The sequence below is a fragment of the Dendronephthya gigantea genome, unplaced genomic scaffold (genome assembly GCF_004324835.1).
Source record: "Dendronephthya gigantea isolate DGI-Jeju-01 unplaced genomic scaffold, DenGig_1.0 000020F, whole genome shotgun sequence".
Classification (NCBI taxonomy): Eukaryota; Metazoa; Cnidaria; class Anthozoa; order Malacalcyonacea; family Nephtheidae; genus Dendronephthya; species Dendronephthya gigantea.
This window is the reverse complement of record NW_021163030.1, coordinates 691,040-708,231: the sequence shown is the minus strand read 5'-3', so window position 1 is coordinate 708,231 and position 17,192 is coordinate 691,040. Positions and strand designations below refer to the sequence as shown.

At 35.5% G+C, this 17,192-nt stretch overlaps 1 protein-coding gene across 1 annotated transcript; it reads right to left on the bottom strand.

Annotated features, from left to right (window-relative positions):
• Window positions 1-321: 321 nt before the first annotated feature.
• On the bottom strand, window positions 322-17,175 carry LOC114521310 (serine-protein kinase ATM-like). Its single transcript, XM_028541701.1, has 41 exons — window positions 17,034-17,175; window positions 16,587-16,757; window positions 16,241-16,401; window positions 15,751-16,009; window positions 15,560-15,666; window positions 15,255-15,378; window positions 14,696-15,034; window positions 13,972-14,049; window positions 13,664-13,816; window positions 13,375-13,504; window positions 13,052-13,210; window positions 12,545-12,656; window positions 12,207-12,354; window positions 10,921-11,112; window positions 10,453-10,648; window positions 9,918-10,125; window positions 9,478-9,707; window positions 9,327-9,385; window positions 8,835-8,909; window positions 8,659-8,723; window positions 8,399-8,509; window positions 7,997-8,116; window positions 7,294-7,528; window positions 6,741-6,902; window positions 6,483-6,575; window positions 6,289-6,339; window positions 5,996-6,103; window positions 5,646-5,813; window positions 5,453-5,536; window positions 5,103-5,234; window positions 4,848-5,012; window positions 4,525-4,663; window positions 4,186-4,265; window positions 3,730-3,870; window positions 3,497-3,613; window positions 3,217-3,378; window positions 2,833-2,877; window positions 2,430-2,550; window positions 1,778-1,864; window positions 1,322-1,500; window positions 322-969 (listed from the first exon to the last, which is right to left on the bottom strand). Exons 1-41 carry the CDS (start codon window positions 17,088-17,090, stop codon window positions 646-648), a joined length of 5,847 nt encoding a protein of 1,948 aa, XP_028397502.1. The 5' UTR covers window positions 17,091-17,175; the 3' UTR covers window positions 322-645.
• Window positions 17,176-17,192: the final 17 nt, after the last annotated feature.

The window sequence follows — 17,192 nt, the reverse complement described above, 5'->3', positions numbered from 1 at the left end:
TATAAGTGAAAGCGGGAAGTGCCTATATCACTGTGCACGTGGAAGTTCAGCTTAAACTTCCGCTCTATGACTATGTAATGTGACCATCCCTTGTCTACAAAACAGGATGTATAAAAAAGTTAGACACTTCGCAAATGTGGTTTTTCATTACGTTTGAAGCAATTCACGGCCGCATGAGCAGATTTTCAAAGGCTGTTTAGCCTGTTTTGCCCGCGATAGTTAAGCGAATGTAATGGAAAACACGCCGGCTAACATGCTTCTTAGGCGCACGAGTCGTTCGGATAATCTTCTAATAAAGAAGTATAGTTTGAGCTCTTATAGGACACATCATGCACATCGACTTGACATTGATTAATTTTTGTGTTGTTAGTTTTATAAGAAAATAGTAAACTTTAAGTCGTCAAAAAATCACGGATTAAAAGTTTAAAACGCATGTACCGAATTCTCTTGAACTTTGCCTTTGGATCAAAACATATTTCAAATTTTAGGCTTTTAGGCGGAGGTTTATTTCGTAAACTAGGCTGGCGTTTCAAGTTGCATGAAAAGACTGGGAATGACGTCAAGGCAATAATATTCTGGGAATAATATTCATGACATTATGAGAATGATTTCATACAAAATATCAATTCCAGTTAAAATAATTATTTATATCCACGGTTGCCATCCGGGGAATAACCGGCATAAATTTTTCGGGTCTTTTGCTTCTCGTATTAAATGATTCACCTGTCCTTTAACACTTAGTAATGTTCCATCTTCTTCTCCTTCAAGTTTTTGTCTCAACCTAACAAGAACTCGTTCCGCCATTTTGTTTACAGCGGTTTCATCTAAGTTGTTTCGTTGCTCGTTCCCATTATCTAGGACTGTATCTGCACTTGAGACGTTAGATGTGTCCATATCAGGTTTTCGTTGTAATGACATAGCTTTCAAAGGACTCAATGTCCACGCGTACAGAGGATCAAAAAGCAGCACCTTGAATTATGATATTTTTTATTGCCTTGAAATATTTTACTAAAATAATATAACGAGGGGCAGCGTGGCAGCGTCCTCAAACAAATTGACATCAAATGTGGTATAACAACTGCCTAAAATGCACAAAAAAATTCTCAACGCTTCGACATTTAAGGACCTTCGTCAGGAGAGTTAGCTAACATATCTCTCCTGACGAAGGCCTTCAGGTCGAAACTTTTTTTTGTCCATTTTAGGCAGTTGTTATACTACTATATTTGATGCGAAGATGTATCAAAATCTACCAGCTTTAAATATTGATTGATACTTTTAGTTAATTGCTAAATGCTTCTCACTATTTGATCAAATTTCTAACCTGTACTATCGTCAATATTTTCTCTTGTGAACGTCTCATAACGTTTAAGGTTTCTTCAGAGCATCTGCGAAAGACGCCCTCGACTCCAGAGATTCCCATCCCGTCCACCAAGTCGCGAGTCAACCTAAAAGGGACTGTTTCCGGAGTTGGCAACATCTTTCCTTGCTCAAAAGCGACACCTGGGGAGAAAGTGGGAGATCATGTTAAAATTTGATCTGTAAGGATATAAATACAACAGAATATATCAACTATATATAAGGCTATCTTTTGCATATTCTATTTCTTAGTCGACAATATACCTTTGGTGGCACCTTAAGAGCATCGTTCTACGTACCCCCCACCCCCCTGAATATATTTTATCTTCCGGCGCCTTTGACTCCATCAAGCGAAAGAGCCGGTCTTCCGAACTCTTATCCAAGCCCAAAACAGTTAAAAACAGTTTTACTCTTCACAAACCTAAGTCAATATGAATAAGTTCTGCAGTATTGCAATCAATCAGTATGTTTTGGACATGACGATCGCCAAGACCCACAATATAACCAACTAATAAAAATTAAGTAAAAATATTGTTATCAAAAAATAAATAACATAGAACTGATAGACAATCTATACGCAAAGATTTCTAAACAAGATTGTCATAACTTTACACTAGAAACATGAGCTAAAACGAGGAAGGTTCTCGTGGGTGTTCAGCAAATAAAACTATGGCAAGAGTATCGAATTGTAATAAACTGCAGAAATAGTCCTTTAAAGGGATATGTTTATATAACAGAGTAGTTGCTAGTAAATCAAATTAGCTAAAATTATTAGCCCCCTAGCTTGGACATGGCCACGTGAAACAAATATAACAGAAGGTGAAACCAAAATAAAATTAGGCGACTCATCCAATATCGCATATGCATTTTGTCATGTTCAAATATTATTAATACAATCGCTTTCCTATAGAAACAGTCCTATAGAAATATATAAATATGCACCATTCAATCATGCGCCTAGCCCCAACTTCGTGAGCAAAAAGGTGTATAGCCCTACCAAACGTAGGTTAAGACAGAAGATCAAGGTCTATGAAAGTTTAAATCATCACTGCTTAATGCGTTATAAAATATACCTATCGATGCGGTTGCTACACTTCTTGTGTAAGCAAGACGTTTTTCAAACCATAAAGATGGTTCCAAAAATTTTTCAAAGAAAAAATGTCTGAAGACAGGACTGAATCTTGCCATAATTTCCTGAAAGTAGAAATTTTCATTGTTTAGGCATGAATCAGTGTAATATGTATACTACACACTACTAATAATGCAAAGTAAAAGGACATCCTTTCTCCCTCTTTTCTCTACTGATAGAAGGTAAGAAAAGCAGTTACCCCTTTTGCTCCCTGCTGCCCCTCAGTTCCGTTTTCAGGGGGGGGGGGGTTGATATAGAAGGTTTAGTGAAATGCTGAAAGCATGCATGTACCTCTAGCACTAGTGCATATGATGAGCAATTATATCTCAGTTGAATTATCAACTTACCTTATATATCTTATATCGTTTATCGACATCGGTACGATCAACGCTCTACAATCATACGAGTTGTGTTCGTTGTTAAACTGCACGTTCGATGAAATAAAAGTGTAACTGTGTTTTGTAATAACAATATTCATCCTAATATCTCAGCTTCATCAAAGTAGGAAAATAATTTTCGATGCATTTGAAAAATGCGTGTTTATGCAATAGCTTCGAACAGAACAGGGAAAAGAAACCTTGGCAAAGTTGTTTTATAGTTTACAAAATGTTGAAAAGACAACTCAAAGGGTATCGTCCCCTCCATTGCATACATATAATACATAGTACTGCGTTGTTGAAGACCCTAGGCGTGTCTGCTGTTAGTTTATCAAGCTGACATGTCTGCCATACCTGCATTTTCTTTCTACAATCCAACGAAGATAAATCTCGAGGATTGTATCTTTGATGCGCACCAACAGGACTTTTCCCCTGAACTCCGATAAGATAATTTCCCAATGGCATTGTTTGCTCGCACCATTCAACCAAACCGCTACGTTGAGACAAAGGAACAACCTAAATAATAAAATAATAATAATAATCAAATAATTGGAAAGAATTGGCGATATATAAAGTGGGAAGGCTTAATTTGACCTAAGTCGGCCAGAATTAAATATTTATTACGCATTTTAACCTTGTATGTTCGCATTTTCAAATTACGTTTTCTTGTTTCAACGTTCTTCTGAAGCAACGTGTTGACCATTCTAAACACTTGCTGCATTACGGCATCCTGTCTTAAGTCATCTTTACCCTAGAGAATACACACATTTCTTACAGATAACATAATATTTTTTTAGATTTCCTTTAATTATTTTCCCGCGTAGATAAAGTGGGTTAATTTTGGTGTTTTTGAATTTAGGATTTTACTTTTATTAACTGCCTTCGCTTTACACCATCAGAGCCAACACAGAGTAGAATTTTTGGCAAATTTATTCCCCCACATAAACTGAACTTTGGTTCAAATCTTGCAATGGAAATGATATTTTCATAAGAACAACTTGGGTCAATCTGTAAAACCAAAAATCGTAAAGTTAGACGCAGTGTACAGGGAGCATGAGGACCTACTTCCGTTCACCTTTCGTTCAAATTAAATCAAGTGCCACAGGACGCGGAAGGGTTATATTCCTTCACAACATAGGAACTGGTATTTAATGTAGAATGTTTTGCCAAAATAATGTACTTTTTTCCACGTATACACACTTCCCCTACACAAGCGGGTATTTAAAATGCCCATGGTGGATAGTTTCGTGTACGCAAAATGACTTTTTTCTCTCTGTCAGATATTATCAATGACAACTTAAAAATGACCACATCATTACTTACCTGAAGATCAACTGTAGGTAAAGCGACGTTGTTAAGGCAGGCAATGCGTTTTAAGGTCAAATCTGGCAGAGGTATTGGACCTGGAAAAGCATTTGTATGTGTTTGTATGTATTAACTGTATTTGTTTTCTCTGTCTTTATAAATGCGCAGCGATTTTATTTCTGAAACCAGTGACTTGCCTTCCCTAATTTCTTTTGTTAGAGTATTCTAGAGCTTCGTCGTATATAAAATGTGGTTTTCGTAGACAAAAATCACTTGAAAAGTTCCAAAGGTGATAATTGAACTCTTACAAATATTTCTATCAGACAGTTTCATAACAATTTAACTACAGGATTTTACCTGTTTGACTTTTGTATTTAGCCACGTCGTAATACGCCAATTCAATGTAGGCTTCGCTCAGTTTTTCCATCGAGGTGACTGTGGCTTGCTGTGACTTACGTACGTCTTCAATTATCGCAGTAGCTGCCTTTAAACGATCCTGTATAAGGAGAGTTAAAAAGAAGATTTAATGAGTACACCAGGTCACTTCACTGCATGGCAATATTAGACAAGTCAAAATATCCCGGAATGTATCGCTATTTTGTCTATCATTTTCTCCCGACAACCATTCGCCTATTCCCAACCAGGTTTAACATTTAGTAATAATATTTAAAAAATCTTACCTCATCAACGTAACTTTCAGAAGATTGCTGATTGGATCGTTTAGATAATCTCCCGGCTTTCTTTCCTCCACCAGTCAAATATTTACTATCTTTATCGGCGTTAATCAACGCTAATATTATCCAAATCACGTGATGGGGATGGTCCACGGCTGCTTCAATTATCAACTAAAAAGAAATGAAATCATTTTAATATATTGTCAGCACCAATCTGTAATCACGTAATGTTATCGATTATTTAGCATTCATTATGTTTACCTTTCTTAAGACATTTTGAAACAACTCATTTTCCCGCGTCTTAGCGCCAAGTCGCGCTGCTAACTGATACATCAGAGGAAGAAACTTCCTTGATGCTACTGACATTTTCCCAGTGTCTAAAAATACTCCTTCCTATAGAGAGGAAAATAAGTAAAAGTGTAGGTTGGATCAGTCTCGACCCAGCTACTCGTCATAGTAATTAATGAAAGGTTGTCGTAAATGTGGATTTAATGTATCTCCTGAAAACGTTGATATACTATCGGTTACTGTGATATGGTCAGTGATTGAAGTTTAAAATGAGAAGATCGCTGAAGAAGAAAATATTGTGATTTATAGCACGCAACTTATACCTTAACAATCCTGTTTATCGAATCGTCTTCACAATTCTCCATCCACAACGAACAAATTCTGAAAATTTGTAGATCGTGCTTTTCCTAAATGACAAAATGTCTGTAATTTTGTGCGCAATCTCCCCGCCCTAGTCTGGAAAAAATGAGAATCTCTACGAGATGAATAACCAACCAGACGAATGCATGTACTCACCCCAACTTGGAGACATCTAATGTAATTTTTTAAAGCTTTTTGTAAATATTTAAGACGATCTTCTCTCATTTGTGTCAACTCTTGTTCATCAGATTGACTTTGCAAACTTAACTCACGCAAGTAACGACAATTGTCTACTCCGTGTTCTTTAAGATTTGCCACCTCAGACTATTGGTAAAAAAAATGAGTTGTCATAGTTTGAATTTATTAGCTGCATTAACGTCTTAATGAAGATGGTGATTGTCAGATGTCAGTCCAATAGTCAAATAAGTCAACGAACACAATTTTAAACGGAAAATTTCATTAAGCTAAAATTGCAGGTACAGCATATCCAAAACTATGAATTGTACCTTTAATTTATTCATTACTGAACGCTTGTTTTCAAATGCCCAGGACTTCATATAATCCTCAATATTCCTGTACTGACTGTCAGCAAATCGAGCGAGACACAAAAACGCCTATAGAAGAAACAAATAAAAAAAATCGTTTATACACTACTATTCACTGCAGTATTTAGTACGCAATTCCTGTCTTGTGGCAAAATACCAACAAAAATTTAGGGTATTCATTACCAAAGTAAGAATATTTTTACCCTAGAGAAAGTTAGGCTTCACAGCTTCACAGTAACCTCGAATTAACTTGCCTCACTTGAAGACTCCTGTTTTCCACTACACGACATCACAAGGTCAACAGCCTGCACACAAAACGTAGACATAAATTAATTCAGCACGAATACAAAATTTTGATATATTTTCAGGAATATATACGAACCACGGCCATAGGAATATGCATGTACATCGTAAATTAAACGAAATAACTTCATTAAATTACGTTTACCTTTTCTAAATATTTCTCCATAATTGTGTTTGGATTTTCCGAACGTGTCTCGGCCAGCCAACTACCGTAAAGACCTAGTGTTTCAGGGTTATTCTTAAAGTATACAAGAAGACTTTTTAACTGAAATTCTAGTTCATTATCCAAAAACAAAACATGTTAGTACGAAATGTACAGAAATGTACGGAAATGTACGAAGATGTACGGAAATGTACGAAGATGTAGATATCAGGACACCGTCGACAAGCATTAAACTCTTACTTTCACAGCTTTGTTGATTTGTTTCAACTGAAACATGGCCGTTTCATGCTCTCCCTGACACCAAAATACTTTGGCCTCCTCGATCTTCCAAGAGTAACTTGTTGTTATAAAATCTTCGCATGATCTCAGCTCCTTCAATGCCGCTATTGCCCTTTCTGAAAACTGGAAAAGTTGAAATATATTATATTATGATAAACGTCTACTACAAGCATTTTTTCTAAACTAGATATAAAATTTTAATATTCTGCTTCAGTGCCAGCGTTCTCAAAATAATAATTGTTTTAGGTTTAAAATATATATGCATGGCTATTTAATTCCTATTAGAATTCCATGGAAGACTTGGCGCTGTTACAATATGCAATTTTCCTTGCAACTTGCAATGCAATTCTACTCCTGAGGCATCTAAAGTTTCTTATAGCATCAAAATTATAATTGCATTGCGTCATAGTGTCAGCGCCTTTTGATTGAATTTCAGGTAGAGACATTTTGATGTGTTGCATGGATGCGTTTTGCACTTCAGTCTTCAGGGAAAACTTTGTACGTCAAAAAGCACCTGATAAGAACCAGCATGTCTTGCAAGTTTTGATACCATCTCACAATGCTTAACCAATGAAGATAAGAAACATTGTGTCATCCCTACAGCTGTTGAATCATCTCGAGAAAGTAAAAGAAGTTGTTGTAATAGGACAGTCCTAAGCGATAATATTGGCTCCAATAAATAAAATTCATAGAAACTTTCTGGAATATCCATAATCCACTGATCAAGCGAAATACGATAATCATCGTTGCTAAAATAAGTTGGAAAATATTAAAAAATTTAATATATTGGTTAAACAATATCTCGTCCAAATATTGAAGCAATCTTAGATACGTTTTCTTATACTAACTCTCCTGACGAAGGCCCTCAGATCGAAACGTCGAGAAGTGTTTTGTCAATTTTAGGCAGTTGTTATACCACATTTGATGCAATCCTTGATACGAGCTTTCTACAATTTAGTATGTTTCAGGTACATTGTGATTGTGCCTTGATTGAGATTACGACCATATCCACTTCTAATGTTTGGGTATTATTAGACAAATCAAGAACAGGTACTTTTTAAATCATTTAAACAATCATTTATTACGACCACCATATAGGGGATTCATGTAGGTGACAAACGACTTTCTCAGAGCTGTTAAACTATACACTGTCGACTGTCGTCAGCAGTTAACCATTGCAACTTACATAAATTCATCTGCCTGAAAAATTGTTTTACCTGTAACGAATATTTCTCGCTTGCTCGAGCTCTTCCAAACATTGTAACCGTATTATCTGAGGATAAACTTCGCAAAGACTTTCGGTATTTGTCCTACATAATTCTTCGGCAATTTTAAGTCTAGAACGAAAGTAATTACCAAGATATCATTACAGTTGTACGTGTCTTATTTCAACATTTCTTGTTTTTCGTTTTATATGTCATCCAGTTGTCTGCTGGTAGAGGATTTTCATCAAGACAAGAAATATAATTGCACAATTGCTCATATATATATTTATATATATTCATCGCATTAGGGATAACTTGTCTCTTCACTTAACTACCCACCTAAAACCAATCCAGGGATACGTTAAGCGGCAGAAACAAAAGCTAAATAGTGATCATTAATTGTCAACTAATTACCTGCATTCATCAAGTGAAAAATTAAACAACTTTAAATCTTTGTTTCTCAGGGACTGGATGTTATGGTAAACGCACTGATTAAAACCTTCGTTGACAGCTGCAAATCGATCACTAAATATTCGAAAAAATGCAGTTAAGTAAAGACAATTAGCTATTAATATTAAGTACGCGTAAATTGAGACACCAATATTATTATTTATTTTCTTTAATTTGTTAAGATATGGACGTTGCAATTTAAGTATAACAAATATTTTCTTCACCTGACATTCTGATCAATGTCCCAGATTCCATTTCGCCAGGCTGCTTCGTATTGAAGTTCCGCAAACTAAAATATCAAAAAAAACTATTTAAAGAATTCAAACTTCGTGTACAATAATTCTAGCTTTAAGGCAAATCTTCTTATATTTGTATTATGCAACATTGAAACACGTTTCACCTCGGTTTGGTTTTCATATTCCAACCCTTTCAGATATTGGAACGTTATGTGATCAAGCCCAAACGTCTTTAAAGCCTAGTACAAAAGAGATAAAAATATACAGCTGTTGGTGGCAATGAGTATAATAATAGCCGTAATTTTACTACGTAAAAAGCATGGTTAGAAATCAACCCCAGTCCCGACGCGAAATTTTCTCATCAAACAAAATATTCGCGCGATTTTCTTGTTGATTTAATTGTGACGGTCAAAAGGATTCTCCTTGATCGACTTTTCACATAAAAAGAGCCATTTCAGTAAAAATTTTGCTCGAACGTTGAGGCTACGACTTAAACCTAAATTCCGACTTGAATCTATGACGTCACATGAAACGATAGAATACCGAATGTCCGTTACATTGATTTTTTGGGGGAAACGTTACATTGATTTTTGCAGCAGTCTAGAATGAAGACATTTGCAATAAAATCTTGAAAATACCACTGGTTGATAGCTTACCTGAACAGTTCCAACACAAGGCTTGTTATCGGACTGACGACAATACAAGTCGTATGTTCCTATAGCGGAATTAGAACTGAAGTAGTTAGACATAGACAATCAAGTTGTGTGGCAAAAATGTGATAAACACAGATTTATTGAATTTTCCTACTCAGAGCTTTTCCCCAATGTTTCTCCTGTTCGTAAGAATATATTCTGGCTTTGAGATCAGTTGAAACTCCAGATCCATAAAATGCATCAGGTTCACCAATGGAAGAATAAGCTTCAAATAAAATTCTTTGATAATCTGCCTCAGAACCTCCCTCCGTACTTTCACTGCATATCTCCATAGCAACATCCTGGGAGTCTAAACTTGATTCAAGTGAGCGGGAGGACACAGACCTGCAAGTTTCATCATCACTGAATAAATTATGATTAAAGTAATTATACATAATTATTATGCCAGTAATACAACACTAACACACATTTTTTTCATCAAATGAGGTAAACGCCTGAAATTTATAATTCCCCACAAAGTTGTATAATAAACCGTTCTTCCATGAAAGCCCAGTTTGAGTACAACATTTTCTGTTAGGAAAAAAAAAATCTTACTTTTGCATATCTTTCCATATTTCGACATACAATATTGCAGTATAGTAGGCAGAACTTTTCAAAGCAGCCTCTGCTAGCTCTAAATAATTTAAATCTAGCCAAAAATTGCTGTCCCAAGACGTGCCAAATGTCCCAGTCTTGGCAGGTCGCGGTTGTTCCCGCAGATAATTGATCACGTTCAAAATTGAATGAACAGAATCGTCACTTGCTAAAATAGGAACAATTAATTTAAAGTTAACCCAATGACAGGAATTTCAAAGCAGCGCAGATATGTAACTCTGTAACTCAAGATAAAAAAGCTTGATGATTTCATGCAAGTATTTCCGAAAGGTAACTGTGCTTATGAAATGTATTATTAAGAAGGATCATCTTTTTAAATAGTAAAAACTCAGAATGGTTGTGGTCTTGAATAACATCAGTGGGGCCGATAAATCTTCGACTAGCACTAACCCTATGTTGAATTCCATTCATGGATTCATCAATATAAGGGAAGAAAAGTCTTTAGCCAGAAAGGTATTTTTTAATTTTCATATACCTGCATCTAAAGCACCATTTTCATTTTTAGTAATGAGTGGAGTACTGGCTCTACTCTGATTTTTAGACGAGGTCACGTGAGATCGAAACAATCTTTGGATTTGTTCTGACATAAGCTCGCGATATGTTTCATTATGACCGGAGTTCAACAGTATGTCGTGACAAAGATATGGAAAAACCAAGTCAGCAAACGGAGTCTGAAAACAAAAATGAAACAACCAATAATTTGCTTGACTTGTGTCAATAATGTGTGAATTAAGAAGTTTATTTAGACAGGCCAACAAGCTGTGTGACGCGTTTAATGTTAAGATAACTGACAGGTTTAATAGATACCTGATATATATGCATGGAAAACTTGAAAAAATTTTAATATCCTCTTTATACTTCACATCTTTCTTGATACTTTCAAGAATTCTCTGTCCCACCCTACTTCAACGGACTGTAAGCCAGTCTTTATAAACACACTTACATGTACTTGACAGATTGGCGACAAACAGCGAAGTACTTCATCTTTAATGACACCACTATCTATGATTGTTGAAGTTAATGATGATATCCAATCAGAATGGTTGTTGAACGTCTTGGGATTCCAAAGATCACAATCTTTTACGATCGCCAAGAAACTTGGAACTTCTGATTTCCCTTCTTCTTTTTCGGTTTTCTTAAAAGAACAAAATTGACATCACATCAAATTTTGGTTGTTCTTAATTTGCAGTGAATTTTTGAATGAATCATTACCACACATCATATATTTCCCTAGCCTCCTCCGCAGGCATCTCTTATGTATTTATATTAGGCATTTATATTTGGCTTGGGTTGGCTGTGTCGGGGAAGGCAAGGAAAAAAGTGGCAGGCATCTCCAGCAATTTTTTTTTCACTCCCCGATACAGCTAACCCAAGCCAAATATAAATGCCTAATATAAATACATAAGAGATGCCTGCGGAGAAGGCTAATATTTCCCATTTTTTTTTATTTTTAAAACAAACAAGACGCCGTTCTGGCGTTAACTCCGGCGCACGTGCCAGTCTTCAATATAGAGCTTCTGGACATAAACAATACAGTTCGCGTATTGTTTCGCATACATATTCGCATTTAGATGCCTTACGAACCTAAATGTTCGATCGCGAAATTCAGAAGCACATCGCAGTATAGAAGTTCAATTGTTCAAAAATGTAAATAAACCGCATGATACATTCGCTTCGTCTTACAGTTTGCCTTTGGAATTCGCGCTTATATAGTTGTATTAAATCTTCGATCCTGTGCAAACTACGCGACGTGTCAACGCGCCCATACACGACCACATCATCTTGTTAAACGGCGAAATAGCAGCGATATTATTAAAATAGGACCGGGTCTACATGTATTAAATATATTCTTATCCCAATTCAATCTAAACTTAATCGAACAGCATGAAAAGAACGGTCTATTTGTTCCTCTTGGAGGAATTGCCGTATCATGCGAGCGAAATCGAATCGCGCATTGGAAAATTAGCCAAAGCTGTGCACCACAAGTCTTGGGAGATAAGACTGGGACGTAGATAAATACGGTCACATACATGTTTTAAATACTAGTATATTTCGCGCCATTACAGACTTGCGACGACGAAAAATAAAAAAAAAAAACAAAAAAAAAAACAAAACAAAACCGGGGCGAATTTTCAACTCCGTCGCTGACGCCGGAGTAATTAGGAATTTATCATCACAATTGTACGAGATTGAAAATGACACGATCCATAAGGAAACATCTTTCAGTACCTTTTTTCGTTTCGTGGGTTTGAAAGGATCGAGATATCCAAAAAGATGGTCAATTTTTTTTTCTTCGTAACATTTCATCAACATGACAATGCTGGGTTTACTGAGAACGTTTTTTAAACACGAAGCTGCCACAGCGACCTTTTTTATGCTAGAATTTAACAAAGTGTTTCTTATGCAAACAGAATAAATGTATCGCAAAGTACAATGAGATAATGTGGCAAGTTTTTTTAGCATTGAACAAAATAGTCAGCAGAAGGCCACACCGTGATAAGTATATTATATTCTGAATATAACAGTTCAATTTCTGAGCTGTGGCTTAGGTACGACATTCAACTTACTCTCTATCGATAAGGCAATCATTGAGTACGTGAAGAATTCGGCAGTTTCGACAACTATCTTCATCTCCTTTAAAAGCTTGGCATGCTTTGCTATAGCTGTAGTTCTCTATAGCTAAAGAAAATTAATCAATTCTGTACTCTGGATAAAAACAGAGTGTTCTAATTAAGAAATGTTGCCTTTTCAAAAACGTTTTTGTTCAAATTTGAATGCCTGCATCGGCTGCATGGTTATTATACAAAAGTCTCGTTTTTCACTTCTTTTGCAAATCAGCATCAAGCAATTTTTGCACGAATATCATTATCACATAATGTGACATTGAAATTCTAACAGAAGCTAATTTCAAAGTCACTTGAAACACCTTGTGTATCAGCAACTTATTACGTGTAAATTAATATTCTTTTAACATAAAAAAGATCTTTTTTAGAGAAATAACAACTTACAGATTTATACTCAGAGATAATTTACTGAATATACTTGAAATATGTAAATATAATGATCGTACGAACCTTGAGATGTGGAAGGACTTAAAGACGATACGTATACAGTGGGTGACCCAATTTCGGCGACGAGTTTTCCTGCTTCAATTTTCACCTCGTTTGATGAGTTTTTACACAAAAGTAATAAGCGCTTCAATAGTTTTATAGGTAAACCACCAAGTAGTGAATCTGTAAAGAATAGAAATATGTTTCTTTCTCAGATCAGTTTTCTCTTATGCTTTACGCATTCAGAGATGAAACAATAACATTGCATAGCAGTCATGACTCATGACTAAGGTATTGAACTTTATAACGATGTGAAAGCCAAGGTGTATGACGCGTGTATTTATTACCATTGAGACCAGTTTTCATTGCTTCTTGAAGTTCATTTTCATGTCTAAATCTTGAACGTAGAAAACGAAGACCTTCTACACTTGACATGGAGCGACATCGGCCACTCACCGAAAGAAAATGTTCAATTTCCTACAAAAAATGAAAGTTTTTAAAAAAGAGGGTTCTACTTTTCATATGACAAAAGCGATAGTCATGCATAGAACACCATGATCAGTAGTAAAAGTAATGTAGGCCGTAACAAAGAGCTGGTCACTGAATGAACTATAGTTATTAATATATACTGCTTACTGCTGACAAGGTGTCGTTCTTTTTTCGTACAGACCAGTAAGTTTCGTTAAGCATCGCAAACTGAGGTTGATCAGGGAATGGATCAAGACAAGAGATAAAAGATTCCAAACATGATTGGTTATCGACAATCAGGAATTTCAGTAAAGCGATCGCCTTAAAAGAAAAAGAATGAGGTTAGTGCATCTGAAAAACGTTCATAGATATATAGAGGTCCGCATTGATATATATTGTCTTGGATAATCGAACTTTTTAAAAAATGTTTTATTCAAGAGCAACAAGTGGTTGCTTACACGCGGTGGGATCATTACCTTCTTTGATCGGCCATCTTTTGTCAATACAAATGGGATGATTTCATTCACGATGTCAAGAAGATGATGCCCAATTTCCTTGAAAAACCCAAACGTTCTTGGAATTATACAAAGATTGGTCATATCGTATTCAAAGGTCAACATTACGAAAACAAGAACGAGGGCATAACATCTTAACCGATATTTTGTTAGAAAAGAGATAAATTACAACGTATAAACAATATCCATTATTATTATATGGCAAGCGCTTGTTTTGGTTAATTCTGCAATTTGATTGGCTGCTGACAGGTCCGGATTTCCCCGTATTGCCCACGGTCAATACGCAATTCTTATTGCCCTGTGAAAACAAGGCAAAACTCACGGCAAAAACTAACTAATCATTACAATGTCTGCATGAAATATGCCATATAATAAAAAACTTACTAACTTCGACTGTTCGGTCTGTACGGTAAAATATCAAACCTCGGTCTTGGTGTATTGACCTCGCTGTCGCTCGGTCAATACGGCAAGACCTCGATTTGATATTTTACCGTACAGACCTCATTCTCAGTCAGTAAGTTCTTATTATTATCCGCATTCCAATATTTTACAGTTTGTCGTTTTGTTTGTCTTTTCCAGGTTATTTTACAGTGATCCTGGATTATGAGTTTCTACTTATAATTTGAGCACAAAAGAAAACATGCATATACAACAATAGTCTGGTAAAATAATTATTTCAACAAACCTGTGGACAGCAAGATAATGCAACTTTACAAACTTGATAAAGCAAATCACAACTTGCAGTGAATATATCACTGTCGAGTTCAATCTGTATTTCTTCATCACGTATCAAGCCAATAATTCTCAAGACATTTCTTGAATTATGACGTGATATAGTCCTTATTAAGGTGTAAACAATATCTCTGACTACGAATGCCCAGGATCCGGCTAAACCTTGATTTAATTCTTCAAGTAAGAGCAGAACAAACAAACGATACATAGATAGAAATGATCGCCTCTTGTGAAATACGTGAGTCCCTTCCAAATATTCAGACAAACGAAGCAGAATCTTCTGGATATTTTCCTAAGTTGATGTAATGTGAAAACGATAATGGGTGTTATAAATTTTGTCAAATGCTTGTATCTTTGCAGGGTTGCAGCACCTAATTAGCATGTTTCTGAAGAATACAAACATGCAGGAATAGGGCGTCTTTAGTCTCACGATTTTCCGGGATGGTGAATCTTGGAAAAATAACCCTTGTTGGTTAGGTCATTTCAAAGGATGAATGATCTATCATATATACCTTCCTTTTACACAAGATAGACACCAGTGTGTTAGAGCCATCGTGACAATTCGTTAGGTAATCTAATGTTGCATTGATTGCATGGGATGTGAAATGAGGTCTTTCTGTAGGAGGATCGTAATCTCTGCAAAGGAAGAACCTTCTTGGTAAAAATATAGCGTCAATCTGGGGGATGAAATCATGGTCAACATCCACACCAGATGAACCTTAAGTCCCACCTGGAAAAGGTGCTTAGTAAAACAGAACTAACATAAATAAATTACAGAATAAACTATAATTTCATAAATATGTATTTTAAAATCTACCTGATGAATTGAGAAACATCGGATAATTCGCTTGGCGAGTCATGCATTTTTAACAAAAGTTCAACAATCAGTTCATCAAACTTTGCCACCATCAGTTTGTCTGTAACCTGAAATTGTACAAACAAATCAAGTAAGCATACAACCAAATGATTTTCTTTTGTTATTAAATTAAGCATAGGAATTTCACATACATTTTTTTGAAGAATATTTTCAACAAAACTATGAGAATCATAAGCTCTTCGTTTGTCTAATTCCAGTTCTTGACTTGCAGGTTTCTGGCGACTTTGTTCAGCGAATGATGGCACAATGATTGACATTATTTTGCAGAAATCCTGAACAAGAAATTCTGTCCAATCTTCGTCATTCCCAATCTCTTTACCAATTGTTTTCAGTGATTCTGTCTCTTTGAAGCGCCAAATTAAGTGTGGCATAACCAAAGCATGATGCGTCCTGTGGTCGATAAAATCGCTTCTTTGTAATTATAAAAATTGATTGGGTAAAGCAAAAGGTTATATTTTTGCGAACAAAAATTAGCAAAAGTTACTTATATGATCTCAGTATCTGTCTTGTTTAAAACTGACAAAGTTACTACGTGAAATATAACTCTAATTTATGGCAAATAATTCTAAAGTCGTCACGCAATGAAGAAAACCCGCAAAAACAGTTTGACAGTTTTCATACCTTAGGAAATCAGCAAGTGACTTGAATTCTAAAGCTTGAAATGGAAAATCAGCCAATTTGAAACCATGACTTAACCAACTGTCAATAATACGACCAACGTGAGTCTTGATGAAATCACTGAGTGAATCATAGCCAAGAGTTGAACTGATTTGACGAAGAACCTTGAGGAATAAACCATTGACTTTGATTCGATAATTAAAAAAAAAAATTAAACCCTAAAACCATCTAAAATGAGACATTGCTATAACTCATTGCATTACTTTGGTATAATCCCTAATTACTATAAAGTTTGAAAAATATGAAATATGTACCCTGTGAACATCTCTTTATTTATTTAGAAACGAACCTTGGCAACAATTTTATGATCCAACTTCTGTTCCATGGTTGCGTGAAATATCAAACACATAACTTTCGGTTCACACCAGCAACTAACCGTTGCGATTGTTTTAAAAGCTGTTAGAAGACTGGCTGCTCTGTTAACTCTTTCATCTTTAAGCTCATCTTCAGTTAGTTTGGCCTGAAAAAATGATGAAAAAGATCGATGGATATATCTATACTCTAATTCCACTTTGACATGGAGGTCGATACTTTGTGGAAAAAATTTAGTTTCTCTTCAGTTTTCATGACACAATTCGTTTCAAAATATGCCTTCGCAAAACAACGTTTGGTAAGGAGAAAAAAGATTAGATAATTACATAAAAAATTTTAATTTTGGGGGATAAACGTTCATTTTTTTACGTACAATTAATTTCAAAAACCCAAATGACTGTCATCATTACTGCATGAATCCTACCTCTACAAGGGAAGATTTGGCTAAGGAACGGGGGAGAGATGATATCAAATAATTCATCCTGAATTGCAGGTTTCATTGGGACACTCAAGTTTGCGGATTTAAATTTGAGAAATAAAATTCCAATTGCTTCAGCCATGTACATCCTCACTGTATGACTTG

Coding starts and splice junctions, on each gene's coding strand:
- LOC114521310 (XM_028541701.1), bottom strand. CDS start 17,090: ATGAATTATTTGATATCATCTCTCCCCCGTTCCTTAGCCAAATCTTCC. Junction 16,010..16,240: donor TCACTTGCTGATTTCCTAAG/GTATGAAAACTG, acceptor TATCGACCACAG/GACGCATCATGCTTTGGTTA. Junction 11,113..12,206: donor AACCCACGAAACGAAAAAAG/GTACTGAAAGAT, acceptor TGTTCTTTTAAG/AAAACCGAAAAAGAAGAAGG.